The 18173-nt window shown below is 31.4% G+C and overlaps 1 protein-coding gene across 1 annotated transcript; it reads right to left on the bottom strand.

The window, feature by feature from the left end:
- Nucleotides 1-2844: 2844 nt before the first annotated feature.
- On the bottom strand, nucleotides 2845-5058 carry LOC139503418 (uncharacterized). The gene has a single exon (XM_071293198.1). The coding sequence runs from the start codon at nucleotides 5056-5058 to the stop codon at nucleotides 2845-2847; it is 2214 nt and encodes a 737-aa protein (XP_071149299.1).
- Between the last annotated feature and the right edge of the window lie 13115 nt (nucleotides 5059-18173).

The raw sequence follows: 18173 nt of genomic DNA, 5'->3' as shown, positions 1-18173 counted from the left end.
TTAGTTCCATACCATATGAAACTAAGAGAATGTAAGTGTATGGCTAATGTTGACTTACAGTATGACAAGTGTTGTCTGTTGACAACAGTTAAGCCTCAAATAATGATTTCTATTGATGCATTATTTTTAAGACCGTCACTGGGTACATAACAATTCAAACACAATTAACATATAAGTACCTGGGTACATAACAATAAACATCTTGTGGTACTTACTAAAGTTTGGTTGTTCTACCATAAATGTAAAAAAGACCCTCTCGTTAAGCTCAAAATTAACATAATTTTGCCTTTTCGAAGGAGAAGTTTTATTAAGGTGGTACCCAACACTTTCACTAAAATTAATTTGGCTCGTTTAATTTTCATAAACCTTTGACAAAGTATTTTACTTTGACTCATTGACAAAAATATAAAAAATTCAAAAAATTTGAACCAACCATTTTAACAGAAAAATTACACTGGTTATATAGCAGCTTGACAAACACCAATTTTGATCAATGAGAAGCTTAATATTCCTTGTTCAACACAACGTAATTAAAACGTTTAGCTGACTTTACAGAGTTATTTCCCTGGAGTGTTAGGTACCACCTTAAGTAATTATTCCAACCTTTTCCGGTGTCAATTTCAGAATTCAATCTGTAGTTAAATAAAAACATGATCCTTACTTAAATAACTTATCTGGCACTCTTGACGTACGCATAAATAAAACATAACGATCATTCTATGAATAAAGATTTTAGAAGCACTTATGTTATCGATTTACAATAAATGAATTACTGTGCTAATCTTGGTAAAGACGTTACATACACCAATGCGTTTAAAAAGATTTTGTTAATTTCTCCTGACAGCAAAAGATGTCACAAGTATATGCTATGTTTTCCAAAAGTATGTTTAGTCAACAGCGAGATAAAGTCAACTGTCTTAGGAATTAACAGCTAATTTCTTAATGCATGTAAAGCAAAACTTTGGTTGGATTTGTTTGTATATAGACAATAATAGTGCATTGACTTGACATATCAACGATATAAGGATGAGGCTTAGATACGGGGAAATGCAAGGCTCTGTCGAGCTTTTCCCCCGTTTTAGTCCGAATCCTTATATCCTATATATGTCAAGTCAATGCACTATTATTGTTTTATATTGCAATCTAAATAAAAAATTCAATTTCTGTTTAATGTGTTAATGTTATTATTGGCTTAAATATTGGAAACTTCCCCCTTTTATAAAAAGGCCTCATATCATGCAGGCGGTGAAATATACAACACGATGAAATGTACATGGTGGACGAATTTGTTTGAGAGTGAACTAAAATATCAACAATATCAATAAAACATAATAATTTATAGCTTGCAAACCAAAAATATAAACAAGTGAAATATGTTATTTTTCTAAAAATTGCAAAAGCAATTAGTTTGAGTCGTTGTATACATTGGAAACAAGAACAGGTTGAATAGGTCGTATGAATAATTAATTATAATTTCGGAAATTTCTAATTAAATATTCATTAAGAGAAGTGATATCAGGTCAGTGACTGTATATGACATAGACATATAAGGTCAACGCATTTTGACAGCTCAAATAGAACGAGTGCAGTATAAAATTGTGTATATAAGCTTTGTAAATAAGATTGACATCTTTAAAAAATAGATATAGGCATAGTTTAACCTGTATATATACTATTTGAATTTAATTGGGTGTTAGCCTAATAATTGTACAATATAAAAACAAAGCAAGCAAACTAAAGTCTTGCTCTACATGCATTAGGAAATTAACAGTAAGATGATTGAAAATTTAGCCTGTCATTTGTTCAAACATAATACCGAATACAATGTGATGGCTTTGTAATTTCTGTTATATATCTTGTACTAATCTCTTTAAATAGACATATCATGTCAAAATGTTATCATGTTTTCCAAAAATTATTTGAACGAGAAGTTAAATTGTCTTATCATTCAGAATAATTGGTAGGTTAGCAGTAATTGGTCCAATTACGAAGAGTGATGCAATTTAACAGCTAAGACCGTTAAACTATATTTATTTTACTAATCACCCTGGACAGACAAATTATGTCATAACTTTGTTATCTTTTCCTTATTATCTACTTGAAGAGAAAAAACTAGATCAGGTCAATGTTTGCAGGAATTGGTCTGAAACATTGACTGGGTTCAATTAAACGACTACATAAATATTAATGTTAAATAAGAGTTTTAAAGAGCAGCCACACTTTAAAACTTGAAAATGTTTGTGACTGTGAAATAACTGAATAAACGCATTAAGTTATTTATCGTAACGAATTACACGATTTAATAATCTACCAGTCATCCAATGAGGTAAAACTATAACGAGCAAAGAACGATTAAATTTTCGTTAATTTAAGTTCAAAATATATAATATTATGGTGCAGACATATATCATTCGTTTCTTATTTATGTTCTGTTTTTTGAAGATAATTTGGTTGAAATGGATTAGAAATTGTGGAGGTTAAAAGTATGATATTTTCGCTAATATAAACAAACACGTCTGTTCAGCCATAACTTTTAATAACAACTCAAAGAGCCCACGGCGACGTCACTGAAGTCGCCAACGTCGCCAATGGTAATGTAAAAACTTAGGAACGTCGTAATCCCGCGGTAATCTCGACATACTGGGGGCCGCAAAAAGTGCAAATTATCTTAAATTTCACATTAACTGTCCATATTTGTAAATAAATCAAATAAAAAAAGTCTCTATCTTGATCAAAGAATTAAATTGAAAATTAACTAATTTCTTGTTCACATAAATGAAAAATTTGAATTAACTATGAAAGTCCTTTTCAAAATTGTTAACTAGTCTTCCTCATCATGTTCGTCTATGATTGGTAATTCGTACGCTTCCGTATCTTCTTCCGGACCTTGGCACTTGCTAATCGTCTAGATTGAGTACTTCTGTGTGTTGTGTTTAGAGAGGTTTTTATATCGTGTTCCTCTGGTTTGTTCGAAACAAGAATGCTTAATATGTTGGTACATATCAATGCGTGTTCGCTTTTGTCCCTTATTGAACCGGAAAGTAAGAAACCTAACTTTGACTTTACGGCGGTTGGACCATTTCCTCTAACGACTTCATTCTCGACTAAGTCCCAGTAGTAGTCTGCTCCGATTAATAACGATATTTCGAAAGACTCTTCCTGTGTTACTGGATGTGCTAACTTAAGTCCCCGTAAATAATTCAGTCCTCTGTTCATGTGGCGAATATTGTTCTGCAAAGGTACGGCAATCATTGGTACAATTAGAACTTGTATCTGTATTTTCTGTCCTGCATTTGATTCTACGAACACTGTTGATTTATCTAAATGTCGTACGTTTTTGTTTCTATCTCCAAATGACGATAATTGCAGAATTTCAATTCCCTCTGTATGTAAATTAAGTTTTCTTGCTAAATCTTCGGTCACAAATGATCGCTGTGATCCCTCGTCAAAAAGTATATGGGTATCTATACATAAGTTGTCTAACCATACTGGTGCGACGGCAGTTTTCAAAAGAACATGCGTGCGTACGTCATTTGACGAGGAGTGTAAAATTGTAGTGTCCTCTTCTTTCTGATTTGTATCATTTACAATATTTACAGATGTCTGATTCAAATTTTGTGAGTTCTGTAAATTTCCATTGCTAATAGGAAAATTCGTATTCTGTGGGCTGTCATTTGCATTTTGCTGGATATGTCTGCTGGTGTCATTATCATGGACAATGTTGCTGTTAAATGGGTTATCGGTACACAGACTTGTGTGATGTCTTTTATTGCAAATGCGGCAAAACTGATTTGAATAACATTCGTGTATACGGTGTGTACCTAGACAGTTGAAACACAATTGTTTGCGTTTTACAATATCCATGCGTGTTTCTAGATCAGATACATTCGTGCAATGCGCTGGTGCGTGTAAATCGTGACAGAATACACAAGGTTTATATTGCAAATTCTGGTGTGTATGTCTCCTATCTAGAGTTTGGTTTGGTGGTTTTATCCATTTTGTCCCGGTAAAGAAAGACGATGCACTTGGCAAATTGTTAGAAGTTTCAGTGTCTTGTCCCGCGTCAATTATGTTTATTTCATTGCAAATACTTTTCCGGAGGTCTCGTAATAACCAGTTTTCTGTTCCATGTTCACGGGCAAGGTTCTTTTTAATTTCTCCCGGTAACTTACTCAAAATGATTGGCACAAGTAATGTTCCATAAGAATCTTGTGATTGGCCTAAAGATTCTAGCCCTCTTACGTAAGTTTCCATTTGATCATAAAAGTGTCTCAAACTGACAAGATTATTTCTTGGCGGTGTAATTTCTAATAAAGCTTGCATGTACGCTTGTGTAATTTTGTGTGTTTGCCCGAATCTCTCCTCCAACAAAATAATGGCGTCTGCGTAGTTTGCATTAGTAAGCGCAAAACCTGCTATGGTGCGTAATGCTTCATTCTGTAATTGTGCTTTGAGGTAATTAAATTTCTGGACATCGGTCAATGAAGGGTTTAAATGTATAGCGCATTCATACGAATCCCAGAAAGTTTGCCACTCTAATATGTTCCCTGTGAATATCGGAAGTGTGAGTTTGGGTAAGTAATGATTCTGACTGCTTGCGGATGTATACGGATTTATATTAGTACTCACTGTGTTACTAGATTGAGAGAACGGATTTTGGAACGGCTGCGTGCATGAATTTTCTGTGAGGTTTGCTGTGACGAACGGTTGATGTTCAACATTTAGTATTTGTGATGAAGTTTCGCTCTGACGTGACTGTGATGTGGTATGCGTATCTTGAATAAAATTTCGTAAGTGTCTGATTTTTGTTTCTAAATTGATACAATACTCATCTGAGTCTAGGATTTCATCTTCTATATCTTCTGCTTCCGTTAGGTTAAGTATCTGTTCGTTCAAGTTGTTCAATAACTTTTGCTTCTGGATAAGGTTGTCAAATGTTGCGGTTAATTCTTCTGGATCGAAATCTATATCATGCTTCGCTGCATCTATCTTTCGAATGAGTTTGGTAACAGCACTTCTGTTCCCGGATCGTATCGACTTGAGCTTCTTTAAATCCATTGGTCACGGTACCATAAATGTGGAGGTTAAAAGTATGATATTTTCGCTAATATAAACAAACACGTCTGTTCAGCCATAACTTTTAATAACAACTCAAAGAGCCCACGGCGACGTCACTGAAGTCGCCAACGTCGCCAATGGTAATGTAAAAACTTAGGAACGTCGTAATCCCGCGGTAATCTCGACAGAAATAAACACTTCAGACAAAGTATTGGTTTTTGTTTGTTTTTTTGTGGTGGTCATGTTTTAAAATTTTTCTTAATTACCTGATTATTACAAAGACTGGCATTTATATCTTTAACGTCATTAAAACGCATTAATTTGAAAATTTAAACACTTACGACAAAGAGTATAAATTATGTTTAAAACTATCATTTCGATAACCTTCAGAAGCACAAAGATACCATTTAAATAACGTTTTCTCTGTTTGTGTTCAGTATTATCGGTCCTCGTATCTTTCTGTTTACATTCACCAAAACCCCGCGGAAATATCACATGCGTAGGTGCGTTCTAAAAGTCATCTACGTTCGTACAACAAAGTTTACATTAAAAATTATATAATTGTCCCGAATAAACAGCTGTCACGGATGCAAAGAGCTATTGGAGAAACAATTATTTTAATAAACATATAAATCTTTGTAGGTCTAGTTCAAATATTTATAGTTTTTCATTTGCTTTCCATCACCATATAATTAACGAGACGTTTTTTCAAACACAACCAAATCACCCACCATGACAGCTTTTTGTCTAATCACAGAAAGGATTTTCGAGCATGCGTATTGTGTTGCCACAGTTAAGCGTCCTTAAGTTCAAAGGGCACAAACGAAACTATACCGACTACGTCGGAAAAAGATACATGACACAACATAGAAAACTAAAGAATAAGCAAGACGAACCCCACCAAAAACAAGGGGTGATCTCAGGTGTTTAGGAAGGGTAAGCAGATCCTGCTTCAAACATGTATCCGCAAATGAATGGAAGTCATTATTTATGTCAGATTAAAAAAAATAATCCATCAGATTTTGGGAAAACAAATGTTAAAATTAAAATTATTTCAAAGTGTCAAGGTTATCTTAAAAATATTGATAAAATTCGCATTATTCATTCAATATTTTCGACGTGAAAACTATATGGCTTTTCTATTTAAGAGACATGTGATCTGTATAATGTATAGGAGTTTTATTATTTATGATTTTAGAATCCTGTTTTCATATTTTCACATTATATTTAAACAAGGATTGGAAACACAGTTGCTTGATCGATGGAGAACATTGTTTTATACTTTGAAATATATCATTATAATACTTAGATTCATCGAATGTATTACCCTTGACAATACGAATATTTTATTGTTTTCTTTACTTTAAGTTGTGTACATGCATTTTGTGGCATTTGTTTTATGTTTATTGTCTTATCATTAACAATAACGGTTATTTTGTACAATTCTCAAGAAATAGGGCCAATTAAAAAAAATAAGGAAAAGTGAGGGGGTATCCATGCTCCACTTATAATTAAAATCAACAAAATGCTTTTCATTTCCATTTATCCTACAAGTTCGGCAGTGAACTTTGTTCCCACTGTGTTTTCAATTTACCATGTAAGAGAGGTTTGATGAAAATAAGGGTCAAATAAAATAAAGAAAAAAGCATAGTTAGCAAACAATATAAATAAACAAAGTATTTTAAGGGTTGCAGAAATGTTAAGAATAACGGTAGAAATTAAAATAACTAATGATTACAGAAATGAAAGACGAACAGAACAAAGTTGATAATTCTTTTACAGGTAAACCATGTAGTAACGTACACATACACAGAAAGAATGTCAAACTTTGAAGGAACTAAGATCTGCCTTTTTTCTGTAGGACATATTATCACCTTAGGACATGGTATCCCCGTAGGACATGATATCACCGTAGGACATGGTATCAGCGTAGGACATGGTATCACCGTAGGACATGGTGTGGCCGTTTTTATCGTATTTGTGTTGCTCAATCTTTATCTTGCAATGTTGCATTTTGTCTTTTAACAGTTATTCGCCATGACATTGTTATTTTGTTTACGAATTATTAGATTGAAAATTACCCTTTGATATCGTTCGCCTCTCCTTTTCGTGTGATGCTATAACATCCTGATTTTATCTCAGAGTTAATTATAGTTCCTTACACTGTCTCATTCATCTAAAATAAATTCGTTTAATAAACAATGAAGTTATAAACATGTAATTTAGTTTCGCAAGAGTTATTGTTATTGCCTTAATCAAAGAGGCCAATAATTTGAAATCTTAGGTTACAATCATTATTTTTAATGGATCTATCTATTTATGAAATTGATAGTCATCAGCTGTGACATATTATCTTATAAAACGATTTTTAATTAAATTCCTTACATCCATTGCACATTACTTGACAACAAAATTAGAGGAAACATATTACACTCAGTGGAAATGAATACAAAATAAGAGAGTAAAAAAGAGAATAGAAAAATTATTTTTCAAGATCTAAAAAAAAAGGATGTTACAAGTTTGCTGTTTACTTTTCATTCATTAATTTACCATACATTATGGACTTTCCCAATTGATCTTCCTCTAAGTTCAGTATTTTTGTGATTTTACTTTTTATGTCATTATTTAGTTTTATATTTGAACATTCTTATTTTTCATGATGTCCAAGGTTTTGTAGAGAACTTATCGTATTTCACTTCTTATTGTTGAAAATAGTACCGGTTGTATTCTTTTCAAATTGGCAATCATATCTGGTCTGATTTTTATTTTTATTTGTCACGCAGTGATATTAGTTCCATACCATATGAACTAAAAGAATTCAAGTGCATTTCTAATTTTGACTTACAGTGTGACGAGTTTTGTCTACGGATAAAAGTAAAGACTTAAATAATGTGCTTTTTTAGTTCATATTGGACCGTTACTGGGTACTTACCATTCAAACAAAAACATCTTGTGGTTATTGGTGAAATTTTGGTTGTTTTACCATAACTCAAAGTTTTACTATGTAATTATTCTAACCTTTTCCGGTGTCAATTACTGGATATTACATGTATCCGTTGTTCACTAAAACAAGACTCTTTCTTAAATATCTTATATTGAACTCGTTATGCACGTATTTAAAAAAAATAACTATCTTTCCAAGAATGAAGATTTTGGAAGATTTAAATGTAGTTACTAATGTTATCGATTTACAATAAATATATATTATTGTGGTAAGCTTGGTAATAACGTCAAATACATCAATGCATTTAAACATATTTTGTTAGTGTCTTTGGATAGACAAATGATGTCACATGTATATGATATCTTTTACTAAACTACTTTAAAAAGTCAATTGTCTTCTGATTGAAAGGTTACCCTGTGATATGTCCAAATGATAATACTGACTTATATTATGACGGCTTAATACTTTAAAGACCTAAGCTAATTTCTTAAGACATGCACGTTATGTCACAACTTTTTAAAGTAAAATGCTGGATAAGTTCAATTGTCTTATTATTCAAGATAATTGGTTAATGGTAATTGGCCCATTTACGTAGACAAGGTGCAATTTAACGACTGAACGCCATAAACCAACATTATAAAAACTATTTTTCTTATCCTCTTGGACAGACACATTAGGTTAAAACTTTATAAACTTTCCATTTTATCAACTTGAAGTGTAAAGATAAATGAAACCAAATTAAGCTTTAATTTGTCAAAACATTCAAACGAAATAATGTTACGACTACAAATACAGGCATAATAAACCCAATTTCTGTAAAAAATATAAGATTATGAAATTTCTTTATTTAATTAAAAAAAAAATACAGAACAATCGAAAATTCATAAAACAAATTCATGTATCTATAAAAAAAAGTTGAATAAACACTAAGTTATTTATGGCAACAAATTTCACGATTCCATTATTTACCAGTCATTCCTTGACTGAGATGAAAATATAACGAGCAAAAAGTCGCTCAAATTTACGTGAACCTACTACTCTCAGATTTTGCACATTTTATAAAAGATCTAGACCGCTTGTTTCAGGAATTCAAAACCCAAGTCGGAGGAAGACACCCTATCTACCTAAAGTCAGTTTTAAGTAAGCCTCTAAAGATAAAAATTCAAAATGTGTTTTTAAAGTACGTGTAACAATATATACATGAGTGTTTTGCGAATGTTTAAATACTATTATAGTCCTTTAACATATGAAATAGCTAGAAATTACATGTCGAATATGCACTACCAATGTTTATAGAATTACGATAGTTTATATCTAATTTCCAATATAGACAATTTTAATGTTTTTCTCAGATAAAACATCACATATGCTCAATAATTCAGTCTTAAGATATTTTCAAAATTGAACTTTTAGCATGGTTTGAAGGTTTATACAAATGTCTAAGAAGGACAGGTTAATTAAAGTTACATTGTGGAAGAAATTGTTGGAAACACGTTTTAAGAATATAATATCATTTTTACTATAATTATTCAAGAGGAAGGTGAAAAAGATTAAATGCATGTTGATTTTCTTATATTTCACTAAAGAAAAGAATTTTTCTAAATAGTCCGCGAATAGAAGGGTATATGTTAATTTTCGAATGAGTCATGAAAGAGAACCACATTATGTGGTTAATTACCTATCTAATTTTATCATTTCATCAAATGATAATTTTTAAAACAATAAAGTACAGACAAAATGTTAAGTAATAATTTTATAAACAAAACATACATTACATGGACAACATTAGAAAATTATAAACTTGATATTGTTTACTTAACAAATAAATATGTTCTTACCTTTTGATAATAGAAGTATGCTTTGTAGAACATTTATCAATAGCTTTAAATATGTTACACTTAAATGTCAATAAAGGATCCAAGGCATTATATGATTTTGTCAGTATACTAGTAAACACTAATCGGTCTACGATGTAACTTAACGCACAAGGCAATTATAGTTACTATAGATGGCTGCTGGTAAATTACCGAATATCATCATAAAAATAGTTGACATTAGATAAAAATTGAATTATGAAAACTACCATTTGGTCACAGAAACATGTCATATATTGACGGAAAGGAAACACAAGGTAATACAATTATCAGTTATATCTGACATATTCTTTATAATTTAATGAAAACATGTATTATGTTTATTTATTTCTGTTTATTTATGGATGTTTTGTTTTTATTATTAATGGGCATTTCAATCAAATGAATCAAAAACTAGTTAGGCTATGGGCATTTCAGTCAAATGAATCAAAAACTAGTTAGGCTAATCCGCAACTTGCGTTTCATATCATGATTGTTATAGAAAGGATTGTTACTTAGAAGGGAGTATTCCACTATTTCATGGCCCCATTCATTTCTACGCTAAATTCCTCAATTTCAAGCAGGCACAGATCTTTTGTTTTCAGTTCAAATAAAGTGACAATCAGTGCATGTCAAAGAAACACTTAATTGTGTCTTGCACTGACAAAAATCAACATACCTTATATGGCATATTAGAACGAACAAGTTTCCGGAAATTCGGATGTACCAAAACAGGTACTTCAGATCTGACAAACAGGCTCGTTTTTTATTGGTGAAGTTTTTTTTCAATATTTAAAACTATATGTTAAAAAGTGTCCTACAATGATTACCAATCATACAGCTTTCATTTGATAACAATACCTATCTGTTCTACAAATTTTTAAAGTAATACTCATGCGTAGGAACTATTTTGTGTTATCTGTGTTCTACTTTCTGGTATGTGCTTTCTTGCCGGGCCGAATTAGTGGTGTTTCACGTAAACGCTATTGAACCTAGGGTTCCAAATAGTCAAGTTTAAAAAATCATTCTGAATTCATACAGATTCCATTACGGGGTGGTAAAAGTATCTAATCTGTACTATCAAACTTCTGGGAACCAGTACACTCTAATAGTCAATTAAAGGTATGTTGAATTGTTAGCACACGCCTAGATCAGGTATAGTAATGACATGAAATGACTGCCGCTTTTTTAATGTAATGTTTGAAGTTGCATAATGTAACATAGAAAGCAATTAGGGCAATGAATTAGTGGTTGTATACATAAAAAGCTGTTCAGTTCAGATCAGCATCCCTTATCCTGAACCTGGTGTATGATATATATACCTTATGCTTTACACGGAAAGGTTTTTACATACTATTTGCAAAAAGAAAAAAAATTCTGTTGTGTCCTTCTTTTTAATAAAAACAACTCATATTAAGCTTTAATCCCTCATTGGGATATAAAGGCATATGTTTAAAGAGACAGTGTACAAATCAAAATAACATCCTCAAAATATCTTATATATCGTCGTTAATAACCATGAACTGTAAAACTAACAAACTATCTATGAATATGAATTCACTGCATAAATTCCCTGGTTATCCAGTAACTTATTCACAGGGATACTTCGGCCAACTGCTGTCGGTCGAGTAATTTGTAACAACAGCAAAGAAAAGTGCAATAAAGATATTATTAAAAAAGAAAAAAAAAAAAAAAAAGAAAGAAAACCCTCGTAGTTTGGATGTTTCGTGAGACATATGTTTGGTACTTAGTCTATAGTTAATTGATCTACAAAGAAAATAATTACTTATCCAACGCGTATTGATCGGGTTTAAAGAAAAGAAAGTAAAGGCTTATACAACAAGCGAATACAATAACAAATTATTGGTAAAAGGCAAAGTAACAAAGTAGAGAAACGGTGAATCAAACAAAATTTTAGAAAATTGACTCGAAAGATATACAACAGGATAAGGACCGTTTAGTATCCACGCATACTCTGTGTAAACCGTTAGGATCTTGGGTAATATTTTGACACTTAATTGATTTTCTGGATCTCAATTCTCTCCTATAAGCGTGGACCAGGGTACTAAAAAGTACATCATTCAATTAAAAAAAATAAAATGGTTTCATATATTCACAAATACAAGTAAAATAAGTTTTACATTTGTAATGATAGACATGTGTTCAGGTTGTAAAAAATATTTGAAATATCTGATAAAATTAAAACATAAAGCATGAGATAGATCAATTAAAGTAGATGTTTAATGTGAATATTGAAGTTGTAATATTGCAAACAGTTTTATAACTAATTAACAAGGGGCCAGATTTCTAAAATTAAGTGTGCATGTAGATCCTATACCGGCATTTTAATTACCAGAGACAATATGACATGATTACAATATTAAAAGCAACTTAATTGCAGATGTTTGTTTTATAAATTCTACTTGCATAGCGTCAGTATAAATTGTATGCAGTAGCAATTTCGTTATGACACTAGAAGGGATATTTACGATTATAAAGGGAATAATATATATCACCAAAAAACAAATTTGAATATTTGTGTCGAAGGACTGATGTTCGAACTATTAACAAGGGAATTATTTTTCAAATGTCATGGACAATATGATAAGGTATTAGCCTTACAATTCCGAAACACAATGTAAACATGTTTATATTTGTATGGAGAGTTGTCTCATTGGCACTCACACCACATCTTCCTATATCTATTTTTATAACATTAAAAGCGATTAAATTAAAAATACAATTTGTTTTTGTCATTACAACAGTATATATGATAGTCTGGATGTGGCTAAACAAACAGATAAATTACCCAAACTTTGCAGAATAAAGGTATAAAAATTATTGGAAAATGTAAAATATAAGCTAAAAAAGAATAGAGAATGGAAGTGTGCTGAAAAAAATCAAATAAACAATAAGGATTGAGCCAAATTACGATTAGAAACAAAATGATCTAAAAGGTTAGAGAAACTAAAAACTCTATCAGATAACTGGTATCAAATAACTGATGGATTAAAATAAAGAGTTTACAGGGGAAACTAAAAGTAAAACCCCATTGACTGGTTGTTGGTGTCTTATTCGTTTTTTGTTTGTTTTGTCTTTATTTTATTTTTTCCATGCTAGTACCGGATGAGTATGTACGTTTCATGTTATAGGATTTCAAACATGACCTACCGATGTCGCTGCCATTACCATATGTTTATTGTTTGAACACTTTTATGTTCTCTCTGAGAAACACGAATTTGTTGCATTTTCCGGCCTTTTTGTTCAAGTGTAAACATATTTCTTAGCCAATAATTTATTTCTCAAAATGTACGGGTTGAATTCTGTAAAAATAAAATCGGAAAGATATGGTATTATTGCCAATGAGACAACACTCCTCCTGAGACCATATAAGGATAAACAATAAAATCACAAAAATGCTGAACTTAGAGCAAAATTCAAAACGAAAACTCCCTAATCAAATGGAAAAATCAAAAGCTCAAAATTTAGAAATATGATAACTAATGATTACAGAAATGAAAGACGAACAGAATATAGTAGACAAATCTTTTACAGGTAATAACGTACACATACACAAAAAGAATGACGAACTTTAAAGGAACTAAGATCTGCCGTAGGACAGGGTATCACCGTAGGACAGGGAATAACGGGTTCTTTTAATTTGTGTTGCTCAATCTTTGCCTTTCTATTTTGCATTTTGTCTTTTAACCGTTATTCGCCATGACATTGTCAGTTTGTTTACGACTTATAAGATTCAATATATATTCCTTTAATATCGTCTGCCTTTCCTTTTCATGTGAAGCTATAACATCCTGATTTTATCAAAGATTTAATTATAGTTTCCAACACTGTTTTTTTCAACTAAAATAAATTCGTTTAACAAACAATGAAGTTACAAACATGTAATTTAGTTTCGATAGTGTTATGGTTATTGTCTTAATAAAAGAGGCTAATAATTTGGAATTTTTGGTTGAAATTAAATATAATATTGATATGGCAGGCCTCTTCTTTTCAACAAAATTCAACAAAATTCGAAAAAAACATATTACACTCAGTAGTGTTTCAACATGGAAATAAAATTCAAAATGAGAGCGAGAAAAGGAGAAGAGGAAAATAAATTTTCAAGATCTACAAACGATAGATGTTACAGGATTGCTGTTTAGTTTTTATTCATTGATTTACCACACATTATGCCATTATTCAGTTTTCTATTTAAAACAGCTTTGAATTTTTCGAAGAACTAAGGATTTTCTTATCCCAGACATAGATTACCTTTGCCGTATTTGGCACAACGTTTTGGAATTTTGGATCCTGTACTTGTTTGGCTTTATAAATACTTTGATATGAGCGTCACTGGTGAGTCTTATGTAGAGGCATCTGGTGTACAAAATTATAATCCTGGTACCTTTGATAACTATTCTTACTTTTTATCATATCCAAGGTTTTATAGCTAACTTATCGGTATTTGATTTTCTCATTGTTGAAAATAATACCGGTTGTATTTGTCAAATTGTCAATCAGATCAGATTGTCACGCATTGATATTGATTCCATACCATATGAAACTAAGAGAATCAAGTATACTGCTAATGTTGACTTACAACATGACGAGTTTTGCTAGTTGATGAAATTAAAGACTCAACTAATGTTTTCTCTTTATGCCACTGTACTTTATTTGGCCATTTTAACTTTTTTGGATTCGAGCGTCACTGATGAGTCTTTTGTAGACGAAACGCGCGTCTGGCGTATATACAACATTTAGTCCTAGTATTTATGGTGAGTTTATTGGACCATAACTGGTTACTTACTTTAAACAGAACTAACATCGTGTGGTTATTTGTGAAGTTTGGTTGTTCTACCATAACTTAAAGTTAATTAATTTTGCCGTTTCAAAGGAGGAGTTTTGTTATGTAAGTATTTTAACCTTTTCCGGTGTCAATTTCTCAGATCAATCTGCAGTTAAATAAATACAAGGTTCTTACTTAAATAACTTATCTGGCACTCTCGACGTACGTATATATAAAACATAACGATCATTCCATAAATGAAGATTTTAGAAGCACTTATGATATCGATTTACAATAAATGAATTACTGTACTAATCTTGGTAAAGACATTACATACATAAATGCGTTTAAAAAGGTTTTGTTAATCTCTCCTGACAGACAAATGATGTCACAAGTATATGCTATGAATTCCGAAAGTACTTTCAGTCAAAAGCCTGATAAAGTCAACTGTCTTATGACTCAAGATAATTGAAAGGTTAGTCTGTATTTTGTTCAAACATTATACCAAATGCTATTTCACGGCTATGTATGTTATACTATATCACTTTAAACAGACATATTTGACGGTTATGTACTTTATACTATATAGCTTGTGCTAATCTCTTTAAACAAACAAATTATGTCACAATGTTGTTATATTTTCCAAAAATTATTTAAGCGATAAGTTCAATTGTCTTATTATTCAGGATAATTGGTAAGTTTACAGTAATTGGTCTTATTACGAAGAGTGACTGCAATTTAACGACCAAACACGTTATGATATAACTATTTTACTAATTACCCTGGGAAAACAAATTATGTCATAACTTTGTAATCTTTTCCTTATTATCTACTTGAAGAGAAAAAAATAGGTCAGATCAATGTTAGCAGTAATTGGTTCTAAAACATTGACTGAGTTTAATCAAACGACACATGTACATTTACGGACAATATTCACATAAGTGCCGTAAAAAAGATGGAATGTGATGTTTCTTTTAACATGTTAAAAAGGAGTTTAACAGAACAGCCACACTTTGAAATTAAATGTTTGTGACTGTGAAATAATTGAATGAACGCATTACGTTATTTATCGTAATAAATTTCACGATTTAATAATTTAAAGATGATTTGGTTGAAATGATTTAGAAATTAACACTTAAGACAAGGTATTGTTTGGTTTGGGGTATTTTAAGTGGGGGGGGGGGACTCGTGTTTTGAAATATTACTTAATTACAGAGACTGACACTTATATCTTCAACGTCATCAAGACACATTATTTTTAAAATTTAAACACTTAAGAAAAGAAACGTATATCAGTGTGTTGAACTCATAACGTCTTTTGATGATCATGATGATTGTAAACATATGTTTAACATTTTGAGGACAGTTTCTTTAATAAAAAAAAACCAATCAGCATTCCAATGGGAACCAACTGCACCTCTCTTCTTGTTGACTTCTTTTTGTCGTATTATTATCAGGCTGACGCCATATGGAAACTTCTGTACCAAGTCTAGAATATGAAAGTTGTTTTTCATTCATTTGATGTGTTTAGGCTTTTGATTGCCATTTAATTAGGGACTCTGTTTTGAATTGTCCTTCTGACTTCACTATTTCTGTGATTTTACTTTTATCTTAGGAAGACAAATACTTAGTAAGTTGTATCCTTTAACTTTCATTTCCGCTATATAGATGATGTTCTCTCACTAATTTATTCAAAAGTTAATGACTGTGTTGAACGCATCTTGAAATAAAGGATGCAACATATACAGTTAAGTCTGTCTCATATTTTGATTCACATCTACACATTGGCAATAAGTTTAAGTTGAAAACAACACTACGTCCAATTGTATTTTTGTCCATCTGATGAATTAAGCCTTCTTCAACTGATTTTTATAGTTCGTTCGTATGTTGTACTGTTATACCACTGTCCAGGGTTAGGGGGAGGGTTGCGATCCCGCTAATATGTTAAATCCCGCCACACTATTTATGTATGTGCCTGTCCAAAGTCAGGAGAAACAGTGGTTGTCGTTTGTTTATGTGTTACATATTTGTTGTTCGTTCATTTTTTAACATAAATAAGACAATAGTTTTCTCGTTTGAATTGTTTTACATTGTCTTATACGGGCCTTTTATAGCTGACTATGCGGTATGGGCTTTGCTCATTGTTGAAAGCCGTACGGTGACCTATAGTTGTTAATGTCTGTGTCATTTTGGTCTCTTGCGGACAGTTGTCTCATTGGCAATCATACCACATCTTCTTTTTTATACTTTACAACAAATAAGTAATTATAATCTTTTATTCGTAATCAATGCAACTTATAAAACACAACAACGAGATGATAACACATGTAACTGTTTCCCAACTGTAAATTTTTTTGTGAGTTTTATGTACATTTGTAGCAACATTCTAGGAACGCCTACATACGAAGTTTATTTTTCTATGTTGTGTCATGTGTGCTATTTGTCTTTTTCATTTTTAGCCATGGCTTTGTCAGTTTGTTTTAGATTTATGAGTTTGACTGCCCCTTTGGTATCTTTCGTCCCTCTTTGATATCTTTCAATTGAAAAAATATTCACAGGCTTGTATTAACTTGATATATTGTTGTGTTCACAAGTAAGGTATCATCCCAAGAGTTCGAAATAATGACCATGAAATCATTCATTTGTAAATTTTACGTACACCATCTTGAGTTGGTTGACCGTTATTGATTATATGTTTCACAATTGTTCCTTATGTCGTCAATTCATCGGTAATTCTTTATAAACAGGAGGATCAATTAATCGATATTTTTGAGAATCAAATAATAATTGTCATTTTATCTTGGAACGTAATGCTAACTTCCAACCGAATTCGTAGATTACTAAATAAACCACACTGCTAGAATATGAATAGCGAAGATGACTCTACCCGTCATCAATTGAGAGAGTTGAAAATATATAATGATGAAAAGATCCGCTCAATCTGACGTATACTCCATGTGGAAGCTTTATCGTCAAACAACTTTTTTAAGACTAAGGCATATCGTAAGATAGTCTGAAAAAAAAATAATGTCAAGTCAGGTTGAAGTGAGGCCCAGAAGATATATATTCAAAATGTGTTATAAGGATGTTCGCTTTTCATGTTTTGGACTTTTTGTCAGATTTCGGTATCCTCTGGTTTTGTCCATTTGAATGCTAAAAACTAACTTGTCCATTGACCCACATTTTCTTTTATAAATCTTTTATATATATATAATGATTAGCCATCTGTAAAGTCTTATACAATTTTAATTATTTTTTCAAAGTTGTTGAGAACTTAAACTTGTCAATGATAAAGCTATGATAAATCAAAAGAGAATATTTTACCGCCAAAATTTCAATGGCTTATATCTCGAAAACAAACACATTGACCTATATATTTTTTGTTACTCTTTTGATTCCTTTATAAGTCCCCTACCAAGATAAACAAGTGTTTTGAAAAGCTAATGATTTTGAAACTGAGACGCAAAATTCCTTAAGTACTGTGTACATGTAACGATAAATATAAAGGTGTCTTGCTGAGGCTTATTGTAGT

Source organism: Mytilus edulis, chromosome 14, assembly GCF_963676685.1.
Source record: "Mytilus edulis chromosome 14, xbMytEdul2.2, whole genome shotgun sequence".
Taxonomy (NCBI): Eukaryota; Metazoa; Mollusca; class Bivalvia; order Mytilida; family Mytilidae; genus Mytilus; species Mytilus edulis.
The sequence above is the reverse complement of the archived record's forward strand: the minus strand, read 5'-3'. Positions and strand labels throughout refer to the sequence as shown.

Coding starts and splice junctions, on each gene's coding strand:
- LOC139503418 (XM_071293198.1), bottom strand. CDS start 5,058: ATGGATTTAAAGAAGCTCAAGTCGATACGATCCGGGAACAGAAGTGCT.